At 37.4% G+C, this 25,306-nt stretch overlaps 1 protein-coding gene across 4 annotated transcripts in view; it reads left to right on the forward strand.

Annotated features, from left to right (window-relative positions):
* LOC134537602 (hippocampus abundant transcript 1 protein) overlaps positions 1 to 25,306 on the forward strand; it is a 73,236-nt gene that overhangs the window by 14,279 nt on the left and 33,651 nt on the right. For 2 of the 4 annotated variants that reach the window (XM_063378201.1, XM_063378202.1), the window contains exons 2-3: positions 17,506 to 17,767; positions 23,376 to 23,471. In XM_063378201.1, coding sequence (XP_063234271.1) covers positions 17,708 to 17,767; positions 23,376 to 23,471 — 156 coding nt within the window. In that variant the 5' untranslated portion in view covers positions 17,506 to 17,707. The remainder of the gene's footprint in view (positions 1 to 17,505; positions 17,768 to 23,375; positions 23,472 to 25,306) is intronic. The other 2 variants (XM_063378199.1, XM_063378200.1) reach the window with 1 other exon arrangement.

The following is a 25,306-nucleotide window of genomic DNA, read 5'->3' on the forward strand; positions in this document are numbered from 1 at the left end:
TCACATCTCCCCTAATCATGGAGCAGGAAAACATAAATGACACTGTCCTACACACAATTGCACCCCAGGATAGCACTCCTACTCCACCACCAGTGACACTAGAGTCACTGATGCAGATCTTGCTGCAGACAAATGCTCAGATGAAGCAGAACGACTCTAAATTGGAAAAAAACAACACCGTTCTCACTGAAAAACTAGAGCAAAACAACACTGCTCTCACTGAAAAACTAGAGCAAAATAACATCAATCTCACGGCTGAGTTGAGGGCTGGATTGGAACAGACCAATGCTGCCATGGAACAGAACAATGCCAGCCTAAGGAATCTCGAGCACAGCATCGAGGTTAGACTCTTGCAACAACATGAGGAGATTCAGCAGATAGCCGAACAGGTCTCCCAATACAACAGCAGGGTAGATGGGTTGGAATCCCACGTCACGTCCCTGAGGAACATGATGGCCAACGAGCATCGAGGACAGGCCAACGCCAGGGAAGAGGTGCGTGAGCACATCCAGCACCTGGAGAGTAGGCTTGGTGACATCGAGGTGGCCACAGCTACGCTGAGGGACAGGTTTGAAAATCTATCTGTCCAACCGAGCCCTACAGCTGCATCAGCTGGTAGTATAGGCCAGGCCCAGGCAAGCGAGTGCCATGGACCTACTGTTCCAACACTGCCCACCACAAGCAAGCAACAGGGCGGCACCGAGTGCTACACTGAGCACCTGCCCCAGGAACCGTCACGTGTCACCCCCATCACTCATCGGCCAAGTAGCAGGATGTTTGTAAACACGTCGAGTATGGACCCTGCTACTCTGATCCACCACCCGGCCAAGCATTGGGCAGAGGCCATGCCCACGTTTTCAGGAAGGGTTACCGAGAACCCTATACGGTTCTTGAAGCGCTTTGAGGAATATGCGGCCACGTTCAATCTCAGCGAGGCTGAGGTACTAAAATGCCTCAACAGTGCGTTGAAAGGGCAGGCTTTCTACTGGTGGGAAATGCTGAGTGCAACCACCAGTAGCTACAATCACTTCCAGGCCATGTTCCGCCAGCAGTATTGGAGTCTGCGCATTCAGAGCAATCTGCGTGCCCAGCTCCATACTGAGAGGTATGACCCCAGGAAGGGCACAACGCTGGAAGCCCACCTCTCAACAATGTTTGAGAAAACTAGATACCTCGACTTGCCCATGACGGACGAGGAGTTCGTAGCGGCAATACTCACTCAGTTGCCGCTGCGCTACCAAAAGCAGTTGTCCGGCCTGACGTACCGAGACGTCACAGAGTTCAGAGAGAGGCTCCTGAACTACGACAAGCTGGAGAAAATGGACAGGACGCCAGCACCCAAGGAGGACCACGAGAGGGTACCCCAGCAGAACCGCCAGCCACCCCTGAATAACTATTGGCAAAACAGGGACAACAAGCCAAGGGACAACCGTCAGGCAGCTGTCCACACTATGACGTGGCAACCCAAGGGCAGAGAGCAAAGCTCATATGGCCGGTACGCTATGAGCCAACGCAAAGGCCCCTACAACAAGAGGAAGACCTGGTGGTCAAATACGAGGAACTATCATAGCGACGAAGAGATGTACCAGCGCAAGAGGAAGGACGACCGCAACGACAACCGCCGCCGCTCCTACTCGCCTGAAGTACGGCCTCCCAGGGAGTCCCGTGACCGACGCCCAAGATCCTCGTCTGAAGACGAGAGAGAGTACGCGAGGAAGTACCGCAAGACGGAGGAACCTCGATACCAGGGCCGGCACGAAGAAACCCGAATGCCACCCCACCATTATTCCCCCCAGACGACAGAGAATCATGGCGGCCAAGCCCATAATAGCCAGTTCTCTGGAAACAAGCAACGCTACCAGAACGCGACATTTCCACCACCATTCCAGGCGCAGCATCCAGGACATCAAGCTGCATACTACCAGAGAGGGGAAGTGAACCCGGTAGCAGCCGAGTTCAAGGCTGCAGTGTCCAGCGTCGCAGGACCAAGTAATTGGAACCTCAAAGAACAACAACAACGTGTTCCAGGTGGACGTGCCAACCAGGGCACGTTAAACTAGAACGGGTTTCAGTTGGATCGCCCCGAACAGAAACCCACTATTCAGGCTCAGGGGTACATAACGACAAAACTCCAATTTACAGCTGCATCAGCTACGATAAATTTATATGCACTGTTATGCTAAGAGAAAGTGAAAGGGACTTTCTCTATAATGAAAATGATGAAAATAGGGTTCATCAAGTTTGTACAGTTTGTCCACATGTGACATTAAAAATTGAAGAATGCAACGTGGATGCATTAATTGACAGTGGCGCTGAAGTCACGTGTATCAGTGAGGAGTTGGTGAACTACCTCGAGCATCAGGGCATCATACTACCCAAGATACCAGTACCAGCACTCAAGATAATTGGAGTGACATCAAGGGCAAGCCCTATTGTAAACAGACAGGTACTGATAACAGTACACGGCCTAGGCAGACCGAAAGACATGACTGCACTAGTTGTGAAAGGCCTAGCAAAACCGCTAATAATAGGCACCGACTTTCTATCACAATTTGGTGTAGTGATAGATTTTAAACTATGTAAAATTCATTCAAATGACTGTGAAACTCCAGTCACACTCACAGGCAAGTGGCATGTGAGGGAAAATTTTGTGGGAATATTGTACAGTGAACCTATGCACAGGCACATATACAATGCACAAGCAAGTGAGCAACTTCAAGCATCACTTGAAGACATAAGACAGTCACTACAGGAGGTGAAGAGTGTATCACCCAGTCAGCTGCAACAACTGTTTGGTGTACTGGCCAATTTTCAGTCAGTATTTTCTGACAAGCCAGGCAGAAACAGATTCTACCAAGCGAAAATTAAAATAAATGAGGAGGCACCGTACCACCGCAAATGCTATCCCATTCCGGTGAAGTACGTTCAGGAAGCCACAGCCTACCTACAACTTATGATTGATTGGAATGTAATCAGGAGAGAAGCAAGCCCCTATGCTAACCCCATAGTTTGTGTGAGTAAACGAGACGGGACAGTAAGACTGTGTCTCGATGCTAGGGAGCTCAACAAAATTACAGTCAAGGACAGGGAAAGTCCTATACAAACGGCAGAAATTTTAAGATTGTATCAAGGTGTGAAGTATCTCACAACCATGGATCTGTCGTCAGGCTATTGGCAGATACCATTAGAGCCTAATTCCTGCCAATATACATCATTTCTGTTCAGGAATCAGCAGTATGTATTTACAGTTATGCCGTTTGGACTGTGTAACGCAGTGGCTGACTTTACGAGATGTCTAGACGCAACCTTAGGACCCGAGTGTCAGGGATTTGCAAGGGCGTATGTCGACGACATATTAATAACATCATCAAATTTTGAAGAGCACATGCAGCATGTTGCCACTGTACTGCACAAACTGCAAGAGGCAGGCATGACTGTGAAAATTAGAAAATCGGTATTCTGCAGAGAGGAATTACCCTTTCTAGGTCACATCCTCACACCTGAAGGCATCAAGACAGCCCCAGACAAGCTGCAGAACATTCAGGAATTTCCTACACCGAGGAACGTGAAACAGCTGAGAGCGTTTCTAGGAATAATTGGTTTTTACAGGATATACTCCAACCAAGTTGCACAGTGTGCAGTTCCGCTGTTCAGCCTATTGAAGAAAGGTCAGGCATGGATGTGGAGTGAAGAGCACGAGCAAGCCTTCATCAGCTTGAAAAACTTGTTCCTGACTGAACACGTCATCTACCATCCAACCCAAGGGAAGGAATTTCTGTTATACACAGATGCCTCTGACACAGCCCTAGGATGTAAGCTTGCACAGGAGGAAAATGGAATTGAAAAGACTGTAGCAATGGCTAGTCGTACTCTCAACCAAGCCGAGAGAAATTACACTGTTACAGAGCGAGAGGCTCTGGCCATCATATGGGCACTCCAGAAGTACAGGGATCTGCTACTTGGAGAAACAGTGAAATTGTTAACAGATCACCAGGCGTTAACATGCCTTAAGGCAGGCAAGTTATTTGGTAGCCGCCTTACGAGATGGTTTTTGCTACTGCAGGAATATGATATTCATATACATCATATCAAGGGATCTGCCAACACCACTGCAGATTACCTAAGTCGCCTGCATGAACTACAAGAAAGTTCACCATCTACATCAAAACGACAGAAGGAATTTCTAGTGGCACCAGCATCCACAGAAATATTTAAAATCAATCCTAAACTCCGAGATATCCTGAAGGATATAAAATGTAAACAACAAGCAGATGAGTACTGCAAAAACACTATCGACCAGCTGCAGAAGCAGTCAGCTGATAATAAAATTCACCAACATTTCTGTTTATCAGCAGAAAATGTTTTGTTTGCCCAGTCAAGGAAGAGAGGCATTTTCGAAGATCACTGGAAACCAGTGATACCAGCTGATTTGAGGCAACCAATCACCTGGGAACTACATGTAGCCTTGGGACATGTAGGGAGCAAGAAGCTCATTGAAGCATTAAAGAGGCAAGTGTATTGGCCTAACATGTCACGCTATGTAAGTAAGGTCACAAGTGCCTGTGACCTATGTCAGAAGGTGAAACCACCTGGACAACACCTGCATGGAGAATTGCAGCCAATCATTCCAACAGCACCATTGGAATTATTATCAGTTGATTTATTTGGCCCCCTACCACAGTCAAAGGGAGGTGTTAAGTATGTTTTTGTGATGCAAGATGTTTTCACAAAATTCACCAAATTATATGCAATTGTGAACCCAACTGCAAAAGCAGTTATGCAAAAATTAAAAACTTTCGTTGAAGAAATTGGTTTACCTAAAGTGGTATTGTCAGACAGAGGTACCCAGTTTACCAGTGATTTGTGGCAAACAGGAGTCAGGAAATTAGGTGCAATACCTACAACCATCAGTGTACGGCATCCACAAAGTAACCCTGTGGAAAGACTCATGAAGTCAATAGGGAGTCTTTTACGTACGCTATGCCATAACTCGCAGCAATCATGGCGAGATAAGTTGCCATATGTAGAGTGCGTTATTAACCATACTGTACATGGTTCTATTGGAGTTACCCCTGGAGAAGCCATGAGCCTGAATAGATCGGTGGCGATCAACCCGAAATATTTACCCCGATGTGAACACACCCCTAATGAAGAGGAAAAACTACCTACAGGAGAAGAGGTAGAAGCTCTAGTGAAGAGGAAGTTGACAGCAGAAGCTGACATCAGACGCAAGAGGAAACCAGCATCAAAATTAGCAAAATTTAAAATTGGAGACCAGGTACTGAAGAAAACAACTCCAGTAAGCAAGGCCTGGGAACATGTAACCAAGAAATTGTTTTTGTTATTTGAAGGTCCTTATGTCATCACAGACATAGTACAAGAGAATTGCTATGCACTAGCAGAGCCAGCAACAGGCCGACCAGTAGGCCGTTATAATATAACGCAGTTAAGGGAATACAAGAGCCCTACTACTATGTAAGCAGTACCGACCTAAGCTGCGAATGCCTCGTGATGGTACAAGGTGTAGTACCATAAACAGCTGAGAGCAGTCTAAGTGTAAGTTTCAGACCAAGGATCTGAACTGTACAGAGGAGTAAGTGTATGTCACTGTGATTATGTGATCTAGTACGCCATGTGAGGCGTAGTGCAGCCACTGTAATTTGTAATGTTAAGCGGAGGTGTAATTCCCGCTTGTTTCTGTGTAAAGGTGAAGTAAAATGCCACCTATGCAGATATTTACCCTGTGGTTATGCGGAAGTGTAATTCCCGCTATATTGCTGTATTTGAGGTGAAGTGAAATGCCACCCATACAGATGTTATTGTAGCCTGTGAAGCTACCTGTGTACAATGTGTATTGTATTTATGTATCAGTTGGCTTGCACAATTCCTCGTATGAGTATGAACTCAAATGTCACTAAGACATATATATACAACATTAGACTAGCCTATACCTATGTGAAGCTGTATGTACTGTGTACTAACAAACGAGAAGAAATTAAGCTTATTTAGTGTCGATGTAACTAGGTGGTATGATACCCCATCCTGCTGTGTAGACATATATAAACACTGGCATGCAAAGCATCTCTAAAAGCACATAACCCTTTGCAACTACAAGCAGAGTAATATTATGCAGGTTACCTTGATTTAATGATGATGCTGAGTAATCCAATAGGCGTCGTTATGTTGATGATGAAAAATAGAAAATCACTAAATTTTCTAATATTTATAGAAGAACTCACTAAGATTTTAAAACTTCACTATTTTATTACCATTTCTGGGATGAATTTAGGGAAAAGAATGATCTTTAGGATTGCATTCTACCCAGAATGCAGGTTAGAAAAGTATGCACTCATTTCGCATACAAATCCAATCAGATTTAGCTGAAATATTTAGTTTATTAAACTTTGGATGTCAAGGCATTGATATTTTATGAAATGAAAACACTGAAATTTGAAATCGATGATTTTTAAGAATTTATTGGGAGAAGCCCCTATACGAGAAAATTACGTCGTCTCAACACTATTCACTCGCATCACTGTCATAGTTGCTTGAATAGTATTCTTCGAATGATGTGAAGAATAGCGAAGAATGTGGATCTGAAAAACTCAGGATCTAAGCCCTTTGTCACGAGAAGTGAAGATACTCCGGCAAACAAGTGTCCACAAGCAACTTCGCCTAACAGAAGTTATAAAATTGAAGAAGCAAGAAAATTTTCTTAAAAAGAAATGAAAAAGATATTGAACATGTGATACCCTATGTTGAAAGCTATCCTGATACAGCATGTTTGTGAAACAGCTGATGTGTAAAAGGAACCTTAGCTACACTGAAGCCAGGAGCCTCAGTAGATTACAAGACTCATGTGTTACTGATAGTAACCAAGATGAGATGAAATGTGAACATTATTCAACCCAGCGAGACCGCTACGGGATGAAAACACAGTAATGGAAGATGAGAGGAGGAAGATAAAGCCTCTACAGCTGTTGAGCTGAGCACAGCAGACTGAAATTGAAAAAGTTACTAAGTTGGTAATTGTGTAAACCAACGACTTCTCTGTATAGGAGAAGATAATGTAAACAATGTGTAAAAACGCTATGAAATTTTGATTGTATAACTTGTAAACATAATGAAAGGTTAATGGTATGTTATGTAAATGTTATTATATATATATAGTTATATATAAATGTTATATTATATGATCAATTGCTAGTATGTACTATGTAAACATAACAATGAACTATTAATTGTCAGTATGTACATGATATGATATATATTCTTGGATGAAATGTTAACAAGTGTGATGAAATGCAAATGTAAATTGCAAGCTAAATATGCTATAGTTAAATGCAAATATTTTTAATAATGAAATGTAAACATGTAAGTTACAAACATTGAGTAATGAATATAAATTATGTTAGCTATCAATATGTTATAATGAAAAGCAAAACATGTGATGTTTGATATTCAATAATGATACGCTATAATGAAATGTTGTGGTGAAATGTATGAAATCTCATGAAATGAGAACACAAACAAGCAAATGCACTGTGATGCATACTAATCAAGTACGAACTAACAATGTGATATGTTAGTAGCAAGCAAAGTACTAATATTGAATTTAATGGATATTGATAACCAGGCATTGTTATGCAAGAATTGAGATTTAATAATTAATAGTATTTATTTATTTTTTTTTCTAACAATGATGTTAATAATGAGAATGTTATATGTTAAGCTAGGAATTTTAAGGTTAATTTAAGATATTTTTGTTTTAACGGTGACGTCATAGTGTTCCGCGGCAAGTACACAAGTTGTATTGCCTGCAGACACTTGTATTTGCAAGAGTACAAGTACGCACATAGTGATTAAGGTATCGATTAAGACCCGGACACCTATACTTAAGTCAGGTGCGAAGGTTACACCAGAGTGAGCTAGACGTAGTGCGGTTCGCAACGATTGTGTACCTAACAGTGATGGGAATAGACGAGTGCTTCCTTGTGGGAAGTGGTGACCTCGCCCCACGCAATCAGCACCGCAGACGCCACGACGCCGTCTCGCGCGTAGTCGTGAGGCAGGGCGGCTGGACGCCGCCACATCAGCAGTTGATGACGTCAGCTGCAGTGCCAGATGCCGTGCTGTCTGGTACAGCATCATCGCCCCACGCCAGACCCCGTCGACGCGTGGTGAACCAGGCCAGGTTTGTTGGTCGTTTTGAGGACAGGCGCCGTCTCGACGCCGCTGTCCGCTGCAGGAAGGAGGAGTCGCAGCAAGGATGCAGTCATCACCGCAGATGGACGTTGACCCATTGCCGTGACGTGACCTGGAGAACGTCCTATTGTTGACCCACGTGTACATTGCACCCCTTCGAATCCCTTTAGTGAATCATACTCACAGTAAGTAAGTCCTCCCGAGTCCTTCTCAACAGGAGCGGCTCAAGGCAGAAGCTGTCGGAGAGCAGCAGCAGTTCCAGCCTTCGAAGATTTTGCACTGCAAAATCCGTGAACTTCTTCGCGCAGGTCTGTTAGCAGCGACGACCCGATAAAAAGTGTTTAAAAAGGCGCGATTTTCAGGCGCGCAACGGTAAAAAACGAATCGAGGAGGAGAGGTAGTCTCTCTCAAGTTGTTTTTTTTTGTTTGTCGTTTGGTGCGCGCGTTGCTAGGCAACGAAGAGTGTTGTGTATTGTGCGACGGAGAAAGAGAAGTGCCAATCACATTGCACCGTTTTGAACAGGTCAAAGAGCACTGTTCAATGTAATTGACAAGGGCGGCAAAATCTGTACTGCAACATGTTTGTTTTGACAGTTTAATTATTTATTATTATTTACGATTTATTTTATTTTGTTTGCTCTATGTATAATATTATTTATTTTCAGAAACGGCAATATTTGGTTATGTATGTCTATGGAAAAGTGATTCTTTGGATTTTTACCGGACTATTTGAACGAGGTATTGTTGATACCCCTCTAAGGACTAATGGACTTGAAAACTGTAAACGGTAAAATTAACGCCGTAATTTTATTATGTAAATTATTAATTTTAATATTTATGTATTTGAATTTTAAGTGAAATTTTGTTATCCGCGCAATTGTTGCGTTCGGAGTTTACGTTTTCGGTAAGAAATTAGGTAACTGAAACGGTCCTTTTGGCCAATCACGGGCCACCATTTAAAAGTGAGTCTTTATGGTTATTTTGAGGAAACTAGTAAGAAAGAGAGTTCTACAATGGCCAGCTGAATGAGCGGCAACTTCGTGACGTCGGCGAATTTAAATCCTGAAAATTAGCTATCTAGCATCAGGCATCCCGGATAGTGGATGATAATTATGAACCATTAGGGAGTTCAGAACATTTAAATAGGATTTATCTAAAAAGATAAATATCATAGGAGTGATTAACGTGAGTAATAAAAGTGCCCAGATTTTTTGTGCCCTAATCTTATGCACGAATCACGAAACTCCCGTTTTTACGTCACATCGTCGCCGAAACTTATTATTAACATTGATTTCATGAATTAAATTGACTTTATAGAGGATTTAAATAATACTTGGACATAAATTTTACGAATTTACACATTAATTAACAGACTCAGTGGTCCTATAGATGAGAGGCTCTGAGCTCTGCCGATGATTTTGAACCTATCTAGCCGAGGTAAATTGATTTAAGTTCCCTAAAAAAAAAAACATTAATTAAAAACTGTGTAGTGTCAACGAACCCGAATTAAGACTTTTGAAAATATTTAAATGTGCGCAACATAACTCCTGGTAATTGAACTTTTATTGAATTACTATGATGTCACCGTTAAGTTAGGTTGTTTTGGATATGAATAATAATTAAATATATTAATAAGATTGAAATCTTTTAAATCGTTTTTACATTGGAAATAAAATAATTCTATATTTAATATTCACAGTGTTGTGTTGTGTTATTTGTAATTCCACCTACTCCAGTGTGTATTTATGTATGTTCCATATCAATCAAATAACACCTAACTGTGACTTACCTTATGTCAACATTACCAGTGAAGAGTCACACAATTTAAGAAATCTAATTTATTACACAGTTTTATTCAGCCCAACGTTTAAGTGTGTGTGTGGAGCCTACTAAGCAGCACGAAAGTAGCTCTACATATTTAATTGGCTACCCTAGCGGGGCCTAAACAACTAAGAAGGTTCCCGCACAAAACCATATCCAAAAATAATCACCTTAGTTTAATTTTTACCACTTGCCATTTTGTACCCAGGGCAAGAAAAAAAATTGCATTGATGCATCTGTGTGTTCTGTAGTTGATGTGTGTTTTGTGTGTTACCTTATTTTCAACTTGGAATTTTGGAAATTTAAAATATGTTATATGTAGTGTGGTGTTGCATGCTTCAGCACTTTTTCTTCTTATTTTCATGTTTGCTTGTAAATTACATGGTGTAAATAAGTGTGAGGAAAATAAAAGGCTCAATTTGAAAATTAATGTTTTTGCATCTGTTCTGTGTGTTGCTGATTCAACCAAGAAATAATGGATTGTAATTGCTTCTTGAAAAGGAAGTTTAGAACAGGCATTATTTAGACTGTGAATGAATCATCAAGTGTTGTAACCAATCCTTGTTTGCTTAGCTGTTCATTTACAAACATTGTATATAAGCTAATATTTAAAATGCTATCATTGATACATGACTAAAATGGTCGCTACCTGCTTTTACATTTAGCACTAGTTAACTTGTGTACTATGTATCATTTTTAAATAGACTGTTTAACAAATACCCAGTGGCATATTGTAAAGACAAATGTTTTGGGGTGGAGGCCCAAAATGTTGGTATTGGTATGTTGCCAAATTCCGTGAATTAGGTACATATTAATTTTTATCTCGACTTGAGTTACATTTGAAGAAACTCAACTAAAAATAGAATAAACTATTAATAAGTATCATTTTCATTGATAATTAAATAAATTTATGGGAAAGGGGCAGCCTGTTTATAACTATTTGCTTGACAAGATACCTAACACACTGTTATTTTTTTATTATCAAAATTAATTTTTTTGATACTTGAAGCTGGCTCTAGGTATTAAGTTAGTATAAAGTTGTTACTCAATCATCATATTTAATTTCTAAAATTAAACTTGACTCTTATTTGTATAAAGATAAAATTTTAATCATATGAAAAAGTTCCCTGCCCACATAAACAAATTTCTTAATTAGATTAATTAATTTTATCCACTTAGCATGACTAATTTGTTCCTAATTTTTTTTCTGTATTCGAAATTGGGTATTCTGAGGCATTAGTCTACATAAATAGCAAGGCCAATTTAATTAATGTGTTCCTAAATGCGTACAAAAGCGTAGAATAACACTGAACGATAAATATGTCACACTATTTATCTACATAAGCCTATCATTGAATACTTTGTATGACAAATATGACACCGCTTAACGGGAGATAGGTGGTTATGTACTTATCATTAGTCTGCTGGTGGTTTGTCTGCCAGGACGTGAACTTAACTCAAGTCGTGTACCCTTCCACGAACTTTCCAAACCACTTTTTACTGGCAGTGAAATCAATATTTCTGTCCGGATATTTACATTTTAATTTTTCGAAAATTAAAGTGCTTATTCGCTTATCACCGCTTGGTTCACAGCAAACCTGTCAGGCTCGTGATTTTTTTTCTTTGCACCATTTATTTAACATTTCCATGTGAATCATCTGTTCATTTCTGTTCCGATATCTGTCAACTATATTCCCGCTAGTCTAACCAACAGCATCAGACTTTTATAAATGTTTGATATTCCTTATTTTGTATGATTATGTGCACAGTTGAAATGCTTAAAACTAAAGTGTAACCAACAAAGTGTGGCATTCATGATGATCTGCACGCTGTAATACTTATAGTTTTGTCTCAAAATACTTGAACATGATGCATTATGCTCCTACTTGGAAGCCATGTATCCAGTATGATTCCAACTGTAGGTGCTTGCGTACGTACAGTTACCGGCAGATGGGCAGACGTTGCTTTGTGTTGGTGCGTACGAGTTCCCTGCCACTGGTTAAACTGAAATTCATCACGTCTTGGTCTGTGGCCGGGCGACAACTGTACGGCTCGGCATACGCGGCATACGCGCATACGCGCCGACGTAAAAACATTTTGTCTTTTACACTCCATAGCCACAACTGAACTTACCATAGCTGATGTTTGTACAACAGCCGATAAGGTAGTCAGACCTGCAGTAAAATTAACATTGCGCAAAATGAATTTGCATGATTTGAAGATGTGCTAAGTGAGGGATTGGTGTGGTGTTAGGTAAAGAGGTTCAGCGTACCACTAGCGTCAGGGCCATTCAGAGAAACAAAGGGCCACTGGCAAAATAATATTGTCGGATGTAGAATGTAGAATTTTTCATAGCCCACAATTATAAAATTAAATCCGAAGACATAATGTTACCATGGCATTAACTGTAAATGTGATCTGGGATAATTACATTACTTGTAAGGTTTCCAACTAATTGTATTAGCAATAGAATTTTAATTTTTGTCCAACTGCCAGGCTCAAAACCAGCATAAAATAATATTTTGTAACTCAACCAGACCTCCTTTGGTGCTCAGTTTCTGGGCTTTTTGCCCCCTCAGTCCCTCCCTCTCATTGGCCGTGACTAGGGTTTATTATTATATTTGTTTAACTATTCTCTTTTAAGATCTTCAATAGATACACAAGTTTTTTTTTTTTTTTAATGTTTTCGAATTTTTACAGGAAAAAATAACCCAATAACTACTTTGGCAACCTGAAACTTCACGATCCTTCTGTGCTCAGTTGGAATGAAAATAGTTAGTTTTCCAGACTTACTGCATAATACCAAACAATGTGCGTTTATCAGTCACAAAGGTGAATATACGCTCGATGAAAGTGTGGAGGTTGATATTGTAGTCGTCCATGCTAGTGCAAGGTCATGGCCGAAGCTCCTTTCTAACTCATAACACACGAGTTCCCAAAGTGTGCACCATGGCGCTCAAAGGTGTCTCAAAGGGTTTACTTGTATCATACAATCACTCGCTCAAACAATTGACCTGTGTTAATAACTTAACTAGCAACGCAAGTGAGTGCAAGTGTACACTGCCTTAATGTACAGTTTGATCGCGAACACTGCCTTAATGTACAGTTAGACCACGTACTTTGTGTTAATGTACAGTTAGATCCTTTCTACCACCTTATGTTACTTATTTATTAAATAGCTTTATTAATAAAGATGGTCAAAGTTTAAATTAACAAATTTAAATGTTGTAAAACAATAAAAATTCAATTTTAGAAGTTATAATTTGTGGGTTTGTGCTATAAAATTTGTTTTAACAATTTGTGGGATGATCCTCGCAATGTTTATGGATACCGCTGGAAATAATCTGTAAATTGAGTGAAAAGTTTGGAAACACCGTTCTTATCATATTGTAGTTCTATATCTTATCATAATGGAGATAAAACATTGATCAGAACTTAATTGCTCATGTATTGGCAAACCAAGTACAGTTTTAATCAAAACAGCAAACTGTTAGGTTTCTCATGATCTGTTAACAACAGTTAAAAAGCTCTGTTTTAATATCAGTCATGCAGCAAAACAGCGTTTAGACAATATTAAGTATTTGTTCAATACTTGAATTACTACAAGTAAACAATGTTCATTACATATTGTACTCTTTTTTTTCTAATGACATTGAATTGCTTATGCTTTTGAAGGATAAAACCTTAATTATAATTGACTCAACTGTTAATATGTAAGCACCTGTTATACATAGTTCTAATGTTTGTGTATTTACGTAAATACATGTAAATTTAAATGATTTGTAATTGATTCAATAATGTACAGAATTTTGTTTGTCTTTTGATTACAAAATTAATGCATGTTGAATAGACATTTATTTTTCAGTCATTTCCAATTCTGAGGAAAATTGTTAAAAAGATAGATTTTTTTTCCTTGTGAGGTGGAATGGGTTTGGAAATCATGTGTACTATCCCTACTTTCCAGCCTGAGGTGGGATTTCTCCGCGTTGGTTTCATAATGCCATCTGCAATTGTAAAAGTGAAAAAGACAACATGCAGCATTCAGTTGAAGACAAGGGTTGAAATGTAACTCACCTGACTGAAATGGCCGGGAGTCGAACCTGGGACCTTTCTTCGGTCCGTCAATCTGGCAGCATGACAATTAAGTGAAAGGATCTGATTCAATTAAATGTATCTTTTATTTATTTATTTATCAATTTCAATTTGTTACATGCCTATCAACGGCATAAGGCCATGGGTGATAGGCACTATAAACATAAAAAAATACATACACAAAACAAATAGCTACATGAAACAAAATGAATAACATTGAGGACAATACTATAATAACATATACACAAGACAGCACAGCAAGCAACTAACAGATAAACAAGAACAAGTTTCATAATTCTATAACAACAGAAATGATAATCCAGAACCTGATTATAAAAAAAAATTAAATATGGTATCATCATTAACCTTAAACATATTCAATTTAAATTAAGATAAGAAAAATTGTTTTATATTTAAATTATGTTTTGATAGAGAGACATAGCAACCATGTTTATTAAAATTTGATATAATTCTGTATAATTTGATTTGCCTAAGGAGCATAATAAAGGTGTGTCGACTGTTATAGGTGGGTACTTTAATCCCAGTATTATCTAGAATATAATTGCATTTTGTTTTATTAGTATAACAGTTATAGATAAAAAGGGCATCTAATAGCTCTCTTCTTAGAGCTAAAGATCTGAGAGAGGATAGACTATTAGAATTGTTGGTAATGTTGGTCTTTTGATTAATTATATCAATTAATTTATTTTGTAATTTATCTAGTTTGTCACTATCTGTTTTTGTGATATTGTTCCAGACCACGGAGGCATACTCAATCTTGGATCTTACTAAAGCTAAATATGTAGGTAGGAAGAATATGATAAGTTGTAGTTATGCAAGTTCTGTTATAAGACATGAGAAAAAGTTCATCCAAACATTTTTTGTCTTTTTTTGTGGGGGCTTTAAAAAAAAACACAGTGAGACTGTGCAAGAATGCACATGTAAAACTGATAACCAGCCACGCCTGCAATGTGACTCACAGCAGCCGGATCTGGAAGTGATATCTTAGATAAGAGCAAGGAAGGGCATAAAGTTATCTATTTTAATACTGATCCCTACGTCATGGAATTTTTTCTTCCAATGAACTCGATGTTTTCCAGTACTGGCATGTTAAAGCAGTTGAACTCACATTTATTGTGTTGTTACGGTTCATGCTTATCATCTCAAGATACGGTGCTGCAATTAGTTACGCTTGTGGTGTAGCTGTGTCGTTTGTATGCTTGAGTCCTGCAAGTTTCTTAACCAACTTACACGCCATTAATTAAATAAGCAATTGTTCGTTGTGAGGCAAGTCCACAGTGCTTTTTGCTGGTTTGCGCAAAGCAAGTTTAGAAGTAACATTGCATTTTGTACAGATCTGTTTCTTTTGTGTATTTCAGAACACAGTATTAACATATTGCTTTTGCTAATGAGTACATAAGTAGTTTAAATAAATACTTTAACTCATTTTCATAATATATTTATTTAAATATGGACTATATTCATTACATTATACCAAATATAATTCTGGAATCCACATATTTTACTCTACAACAAAAATCTTCACAGGAGGTAAAATTTTTTGAGTAGTGGCATTGGACAAGTTGTGTTAGAATTATATTGAAGAAATTTGCGGGGAGAAAATTTCGACAACCAACAAAGCGCCACAATTGTAAACATCTAATGCAGCCAAATGAAGCTTTCAAATTTTTGAACCGTGAAATGAAAATAGTACAAAGTACTAGCTTGGGAAAAGTGTGATCAGAATGCCTTGTAAACATGTTTAGAAATGCTTGATTTGTCTGTGTTGTGATTAGTCATCTGGAAACAATTTGTATTGTCTACTGGTCTAACAGGTTACACAGGTATTTTTATTGTAAGGTCAGGAACATATGCCCAATATTTGTCCAAATAAATACTTCATACTATTTTTTTTTCTCTCTGTGGTTTGAGACAATAGGAGGTATGATAAGGGGAGCCTGCCAGCCATTTTGAGGAGGGGTTAAAGTATATTTGTGTATGAAATCTATAAAAGGTTCGCGATGATGAATGAGGGTGTATCCACAGCTGATATCTACTTACCTCTGAATTCTCCTGAGCAGTTTAGGTGAAGTAGCACTTGGAAAGGACGTAACATCAGTAGGGATGCATTCCTTGAAGTGAGATTGTAGGATTTTATTTTATGCGAAGGTTTAGGCATGGTTTTCTTTGAATATCAACTATCAGTTTTTTACTTTATTTAATAAGAAATCACAAACCTTCATCTGAGGCCCATTTCCAAGGTATAGTGTTAGAATATTTACAAATTATTTTGAAAGGTGGCTTCACATTGTATTGTCTTGTTTTACTATAAGAAGTAATAGCGTGTGAGTATGTAAATAATTTTTTTGGGACCACCATAATGTTTAGAATGAAGTTTTTAAGTTATTAAATTTATCAATGTGTATAATTTGTTATTTAAGTACAGTTTCAAGTATACATATATTGTTAGATTGCACACAATGATGCAAAACTCTTCATTTATGTACAGTGTACAAAAGATTGTAAATTTTTGAATGTATTAAGATTTAATGGTTATAGGTGCAGTTATGTGGGCTAAGTATGTACCTACATATGCTGTATTACTAGAGACAAGATTTTATGTTTTTTTTTTCTTTTTAGTACAATTTTAAAAAACCGAGAATTTCAGTGTTATTGTTTTTATTATAATAAAAACTGTTTTGTAATACCACCAAAGTAGTGGTAAAATTTATATGCTACATTTTTTATGGTAAAAAAATTTGTAATAAATTGGTATTAAACAGATATGTTACAAACAATAAAAATAAATTACCGAGAATTTGTGGTTTAAAAGTAATTAAATAACGGATGCACAATAAAACAAATTAAATGATTTTTTTCTGATCAACAATTGGTACAATTTTTTTGTCAGGGAATAATGATATTAAAAGGTTTTTTTTTAATGTTTGAATTAAGTTTTGGTTAAATACTACTTAATTCCTCGATGTAACTTGCATTTTTGTGCTGTATGGTGTGAAAACTTGGATTTCTGTGTTTTTCGATGTTTTGGCATGATTTTCGGTGTTATTTCGGTTTGATCGCAATTCGTCAAATAATCTTGTCCCTGTGTATTACAAATGTTTATCAGTACACTGATTGTGTATTTGATTAAGCAATTTTGCTTGCTCCATAGCATTGTATTATAATTTCCAAACTTCCTCTGGTCTTTCATCGGTAAGCAAAGTTGCAAGTCTTGCCTCCCTGAACCTGACCTGGCTCGCTGATTGCCGAGTGGTCCGTGGGACACGAGAGTCGAGGTAGTAGCCGGCGCGGCTGGCTGTTGCGCGTCGCGCCCACCGCCACGGACCAGTGGCAGTGACGCGGTTGCGGCTGGTGTGTTTGATACAGATGGTGAGGTTGACCGGTGCGCAACAGCCGCCGGCGGGCAGCTTGTGATGGTGGCGCGATGATCGCATGCCTAGCAGTTTCCGTTGTTTCCGCCGCGATGACCATACCCGCCCGAACCGGTGTGCCGAACTGTTATCGTGAACACCCGCCCCCCCACGGCTGCTGATAAGATACGAGCCCCGCCGGTGCACGAGATTGTGTTATGGCAGAGCCGGCGCCCGTGCGCGCCGTGGAGGAGAAACGGTGCTGGAGATGGACCTGGGTAAGCGAAGACGAGCCTCGTTTTGGGATTGGTCCGCACTAACCGTTGTCGTGAAACTAACACGGGGGGGCTCGTCGGCGGACGAGTTGTGTTGCTTGTCGCTGTAGCTCCTCCTGCACTGCCGTAGCATTACGATTTTGTCGGCCACATTTTATATTTGCCATTTATATGGTTCATACAGTTCCAAATACACGTTGGTTATAAAATTACAAATATGCTGAAATTTCTCAGTCGGTGTAATTTTTGGGTGCGCATATGGTATTCAGAAAATGTAATAAATGCAATTCATTGCTGCTTTGATTCTGTTAAGTATATAATTAGTGTGAGATTCAATCAAAAATTCTTGAATGTTTGGATGCTCTATATTCTATCGAAAACATTGTACACACGTCCATTTTCCCTCAAATTTCAGATAGAATTTTTTTTGTGCTTCTTTAGAGTAGCACATTTCCGATGTTGGCCATTGCATTACGAAACATTAAGGTTGCGTGTTTATAGGGATGTAAAATTTATTGTGTTAAGTTTTACAGTTGTAGGGTCTAAATATCTTTCTGTATCTTCGTAAGGTTTAATGTGCATCGATACTAATTTCTTACCTGTACCTAAGCCTTCACGTACTTTTTTTTTTCTACATTGCAGAGATTTCAAGCTTTATATATTTTGGCTGCAAGAATGTAGAAGTTTTGTTTGTAATTGTGATTAACAGTTAAAAAATATTTTTTAAATTGTCAATGATAACAATTGTATCCATCCGGGTGGTTTGGTAGAAAGTAGTTACTTTCCAAACCTATTGTTTGTTATAAACTAAAAGCCATTTAACTCTTCCAAAAACATTTTGTTTAAGACATCAATACATATTTACTGGCTCTTTTGGCTCAATTATGGAACAAGGGCACAGATAAATGAGTACATTCTCTTTATGTAACTCTCTAACTCACAATTTCCAAGGTAAACACACGTGTTGTGCGGGCACTGGTTACCTAATATGAATGTGCTTCAAGCATGAAGAAAGTAAATGAACTAAAAATATTTTGGAGGTAATTGATGACATTTTTTGAATGTTTTGTAATGATTTCTACAGAAAAATTTTATTGTTATTTCGACTAATGCCACCATTGTGCATATAACTAAAGCAGAATGCAAAGTTTGTTTGAGCAGGCTAGCATGCTGTTTATAGTTTTAAAATTCTTTACTCTACCACTTTCTGAGTAATGGAAATACATTAATGAATCGAAGTACATATTGGTGCTGAAAATGGTGAATTGTAATTAAATTAAAATTGATTAGGTAAGTTTTCTAAACACTTCCTTTTTCTGAAACTGAATAAACACACAAAAATTAATTTTTCATATTTGTATTGTGACCAGTGTAAAAAAAATTGTGTTTTGGGCATGCAGGCAAACCACTTATTATGGCCTGGTAATACTGTGTTTAAAATAATATATAACTTGTGGTAGCCAAAATGCAATGTTGGTTGGTGCCAGTTGATAAATGCTTGGCTTTGTGATAGGGTAGATGCAATATGGGTAGTATTTTCGTGGATAGCCAGCTATTGCATGGACAGCATTTGGTTTTTCCCCTCATTATGCTTGAATGGTGCATGTAATGGTGTATATACTAATGGTTACTCTATATGTACATTATTGATGTGTTGTTTGTAATGTATATTGTAAAGTACAATAGATGTATGTATATAGAGAGTACAGCTTGTTGAGTGTGTTCTTGTTATATACTGTACATGCACATTTCTGTTTGTGTCTTCATTCTTTTCAGCTGACGATTATTGATTGTTACTAAAGCCAGCCCCACATAATACCCATTTTCTTAGCAGTTTTCATACCTATTTTCTGCTAGCGTGCCTGCTCTCATGTAGGTAACATTTCAGCACCCTTCCAAGGGGTCTGGCTCTGGGTATGAAATTTTTTATACCCAAAGTCTTGGCCGAAACCGTAATATAATGTGTTCTATTTTTCTGCTATACCCACGAGCAGAAGACAAGACGGTGGACCCACGTGTAGCAACATGAACCAGTATATATTCCCTTTTGTAAACATTAGGGGATGAAACTTTATGACAGTAAAACTACCATATAATATACTTGGTAAACTAAAATAATCAATAGAAAGAAATAATCACAAGTTTTAAAAATGGGTACTGAAAATGAATTACATTTAAGTATCCATTTCAAAACATAGGAAGTTTCGATAGTGCAGTGGTATAGCATGCTGTTGTGTTCAAGGGGTAATTTTTGGTGTGGTTCAAATCTCTTCACTTCAAAAACTTGTTTAAACTTTTATTTAAATAACAGATTATGGATTATACATATTGTGCTTTAAGCAGATATGTATTTATACATTTTGTTTGACTTATTGCTATAATATTATTAAATACATGGCTCAGTCAATTGGTTTTATTATTTAATATTTCGTAGATTTTTTAACTTAAAATAAAATAAAATAAAATAATATATTCACAAGTTATTTAAACAAAAAATTAATTCCCTAATTAAAACTTCAATGTTTATTAGGAAATGAATGTCCATAAATTATTAACAAATAAACACTTCATAGAAACCCACACCTTTGTTTGACTAAATGAAAATGTAAGATGGTTTTCCTTCACTCTAGATTTAAGTTTATTATGCAAACTCTGCTGGTTTCTTTGTCTCACTGGGTTACGAAAATTATTTACAATTTCTCAAAGTAAGTAGTAAAATAAGTTAGTAATCAAGTAACATATATAAAATATGTGAATCAGTAGAATTTTTTGACTACTCCAATTAAATTAGCACAAATAATACTGTGAATTAAATAGATGGACTGTCTGATAAGAAAATGCACATTTAACTAACATAACACAATTTGTAATGAAAGATTATAATTTTATGAACATTTAACTTTAACTAAGTCACATGCCTGATGGAAATTACTCCACAAAGCATTTCTTAGAATAAATTCTAGACGTGAACAAATGCTCTGTACAGATTCTTAAAAGCACTCAAGGGCCTTGCCTTACACTTTTATCTTCATTTCTCCGCCATGAATGTTATGGTTACTGCTCAATGCAAATGTTGCTTCTCAGGCAACTTGTGTCCCTCACCAATTCATTTGGTCAATGCTTCCATTTCATCACTCATTGTCTCTAGTGACCTTTATTTCAATGTGAAGTATTGCTGAACAAGTGATAATGTTATTTAGAGTTAATTAATGATTTTAGGGAAGGTTGAATGCTCCTTATGAACTGGGCGGCCTATTCTGGTTAAGATTTTCTGTGAACATTCTTGCAACTTCACCTATTTCATATCATCACAAGTGATAGTTCATAAACATCTGAGGGCATTTTTTGTGAATTTTCCAATATATTACAGACAATTGTATTTTTAACTTTTTCCTCTCGTAAAAAGTTCCCATTTCCTTGCCAGAACATGTGCACATGTGCAGTGTATAAACATCAGGTTATCCTACACAATTTGTACACCACGTTGTGTGGTACCAGACATGGTTGATCATGTCTGACTGTTTGAATAGTGTGACGTTAACATCCCTGAATCACCTTCATGGCATCTTGTGGCGCAAGCATCATTGTGTCAATTCCTGGAACGTTTTGATGGCAGGCATCGTTTCCTCCCTTACCCTCCCTCTCCCAAACCAGCAGGCACTTGGTGGTGATAAGATAGCAATATTTACAAGACTTTTCGTCAAAGCTTTGCCTCTGTCCTTGAAATTTATCGTGTTGCACTCTTTTTTACAACCTTAATGCTGGTGCAGAGGATGTCGGCTCAGTCACCTTTCCTCAGCAAGGATGCTTTTAATGCATGGATTAAGTAATAACTTGCAGGCCTGTTGTCCTATTGTAAAAGAGTCTTATAACCATATTGTTCACTCTTGAAAGTGTCTCCTTTGTGAAGACTCACTTCCGTAGGACCCGATTTCTGTTATTTTCTGATATATCTACTATTAATATACTGATTTAGTTTTTCATGGTTTCCTGAATTCACTTACAATCATCTTGTGTCTATAAATTTTCTGTTGTAATCTATATCTTGAATAATTTATCCAAATTGTTGATATGAGAAATCATAAATAATGTGTTTCTACCCTAGTTTGTATAGTTATAGTCCTATGCTCCTGCTATAGCATCTCACTGTTAAGATTGCAGCACACGACTTATGGAGCATGCTGTTGCCTAATCTATAATGCATTAAATATTTCAGGAGATGTTTCTTTGGAAGTCTGATTGCACCAGAGGTATTTTAAAAACTCATTTAGTAATTTATAATATTTTGTAATATCATGCTTATAAATTTGTTATAAATTGCTACTTTTTTACTCTTAACAAATTACAAGAAACTATTTACACACGTTCATTGGTACAAATTCATATAATAATTGTAAAGTGAACTTGATTAATAAATTGGTAACAACAGATACCTTTTAATCACTATCACTACCGCTAACCAGAGTTGACCAAAGCTTCCCTAATTGCATTGTTCACACTCAACGTTTTTTTGAAAAATACTCGATTACTTTCAACACAATCTTGCGCTTCCTCCATCGTAGTCACCCAAATGTAGTTTCTTTTTGGTGTCCCACCTTCCTTTATGTAGTCCACGTAAAGACAGAAAATAAACTTGCATATGTGAATAAATAACCTGTCAAAATTGTATCCATAATGAGTCACCGGACACAACGTGTCGCTTGGTCGTCAGACACGGCACCAACTGGGCAGGTTGGTATCCAGAAAGCGTGTGGAAGGAAATAGGTGAACTAAGGAAGCCTTTACCTTTGAACCTGCTTCCAGGTCAGAACCTCGCTTCTCCAAAAAACACGGTCGTGTTTCATCATACGACATCAGTTTGGGAGCGAGCCTCTATGGTAGCACAATCTTGCGCTGAGTACTGTAATAGTATCATTCAGTAAAGATATTAAATAAGAAAGGTAATAGATTACCTCCATGAGGAACTCAAAAACTAAGTAGATGTAAATCATAATTAAGGTTTATTTATTGAAAAATAGAACCTTATTTATTTTAGGTAACTTCCTTGGTTTCATCAAATTAGCAACATATAGGATTGAGAAAAGGAAATAAGTTAATAATTGTGGTCTTACCAGATCTAAAACAGTTAATTATTAGAAAATTTATTTTTCAAGTTAAATTCAAGGTGTTGAATATTATTTTGCAAATACTGTAGAAAATCCATTTTATAGTGATGTAGGCCTACTATCTAGTTAATATCTATCTGTATTGACTACACTGTTGTCAAGATATAAAAATAAAAAAAAATTCAGCTTTGTGCATTGCTGGGGGTTCCATAAAATCGTTATTAAACTTCATGTCTATTCGTTGGCAGAAAGGTAGTGTAAGATGTATTCTAAACTGGATACAACCAGCCACCCCACATCAGTAAAACCAATTTTTTTTCCCCCAACATAGCTGTTTTCCGTGTGGGTGACTTACTATACTGATCAAAGTAGGTATGATGCATTGTTGTATAATGCCATTTTATTAAAATCAGGTGTACTAGCGATCAAGAAAAAAGTTTTTTAAAATTTTTCTTATTTTTTAAAAACTGGTCGTTTTCACTTGGGTAATGTTCTGATTGTTGCAGACTTCAGGAATTGGAGAGCCAAGTGTGTACCATGCGCTGGTGGTTATTTTCCTGGAGTTCTTCGCGTGGGGTCTTCTCACGATGCCAGTCATTTCGGTAAGTGAAGGAGCAAACATCACTGCTGGCAGTCTGAATAAATTCACGTGGCATCTCGTCAACATTTCAGCTAGCGGTGGGATGTATATTGAATCATAGGCTGTGAGATTTGTTTTTGTGTTGTCAGCTTTCTGTCATACGTGAATGAATCTGTCCTTGCTGAAAGGGCTTTTGTCGCTTCATGTTCAACATTGGACATATATGTTAAAAAATATCCTTCTAATTTATATATATATATATATATATATATATATTTTTTTTTTTTTTCAAGGACAAAACTCTCTCTCTATATGATATTGGCTGATATCCTTTTTGATTGGACTGATTAAAGAAACAATGCATAGCTGTTAACTTGTTTGTGGCAGATGCTCACCTGTACTTTGATGTTGTAAAAGGAAGAGAGGCAGTCAGAATTTATTAAAAAAAAAAAAAAAAATCCCAGCATGTTAGTTACACCTGTGGATGTTAGTGTGCTGCATCTAATTTATTTTAGACACTAATCCAAGGACATTTTTAGGGTAACCAAGATTAAGCAGCTACTTAGGTAGAAGCATAAATAAAGAAAACACTAATGCCAGGTTAAAGTATGAATCATATAACAGTGGATAGTAACTACTCAATAAGGAACATTAGATATGAAATAATACAAAATTTTATATCTCGGGAGCGACATAAGCTGTAGCAATAACTGAAAGCAAAAGTTAAGTTGACGCCCTGTAGCTGAAATGGAGTGGGGGACGGACAGCAGAAACAGCGACGTTGATCTTGAGCTGATCTAAGTCAGGTCAGTCCATCTGGCAGCTGATTAGAACCGGTAGTTGTACATACACAGGGTTTGTGCACCTCCTTAGTGTCCTTAAAATGTCCTTAATTTTATTTATGTTGCCAAGGGTCCTTAAAAGTCATTGCATTTTACCTTGGATACTAGAAAACTAATTAATAAACATGTTGTTTCAGTTGCACAAAAAAAATTATGTTGCACAGATTTTTGTATTCCTTTGTTTTAGAAATTTTTTTTGCACATGCACTTTGCGAGTGTATTACAATGCTGCTGAAATATTATTTTTTTAGTTTATTTCTTTGTTAATTGTAAAGCGGTGGATTTTTGTGAGTTTAAAATGTATAATATATAATAATTTTACTCACTGTGAACTATGAGCTAAAATTAAACATATTCATTTATATCTTAAGTGATAAAAAATCCTTCAAAGTTATCTTAAAGATTCCTTAATTTTTATTTATTTAAAATGGTACAAACCATGATTCAATTAAGTCATTTATTTCAATGCTTGAATTACCAGCTGCTGAAATTTGAATTTCATGGTGTTATGCACTTTCGAGTAGGAGTTAATGTGTCCGTATTCTGTGCTTGAAAAACCAAAATTCAATATTTTTGTGCTTGACAAGCTGGGAATAAATTATGCACTTGGCCAGTGTCAATTCTAATTTGATGTTCAGCAGAAAAAAAACTGGACTAAGACTGGGTTCATTTAAATGTGATCAATTTTACTTCACAGCAGACTGGAGTAAATGTTGCAACATGCTGGAAATGAATAAAGTAGGGTTCTTTCGATAGGATTCATTACTTGTGAATTAAAATTGGGCACCTTTGTCAACATGTGTGAATTTGTTTACATCCATAACTTTGAATAAAATTAGAGAAAGTTAAGCAGTACTTTGACACATGGTGAGGCTATGCAGGTGGTGGACACAAAATTTAAAGTCAGAGGCAAGCTCGAGTTACTGTACCCTGAATTAAGTATCTAATCCTCTTGCTCTGACTTGAGCACTATTCTCTTTACTTTATGAAAATTGAAACAATGATAAATCCAAGT

This window comes from Bacillus rossius, chromosome 12, assembly GCF_032445375.1.
Source record: "Bacillus rossius redtenbacheri isolate Brsri chromosome 12, Brsri_v3, whole genome shotgun sequence".
Lineage (NCBI taxonomy): Eukaryota > Metazoa > Arthropoda > Insecta > Phasmatodea > Bacillidae > Bacillus > Bacillus rossius.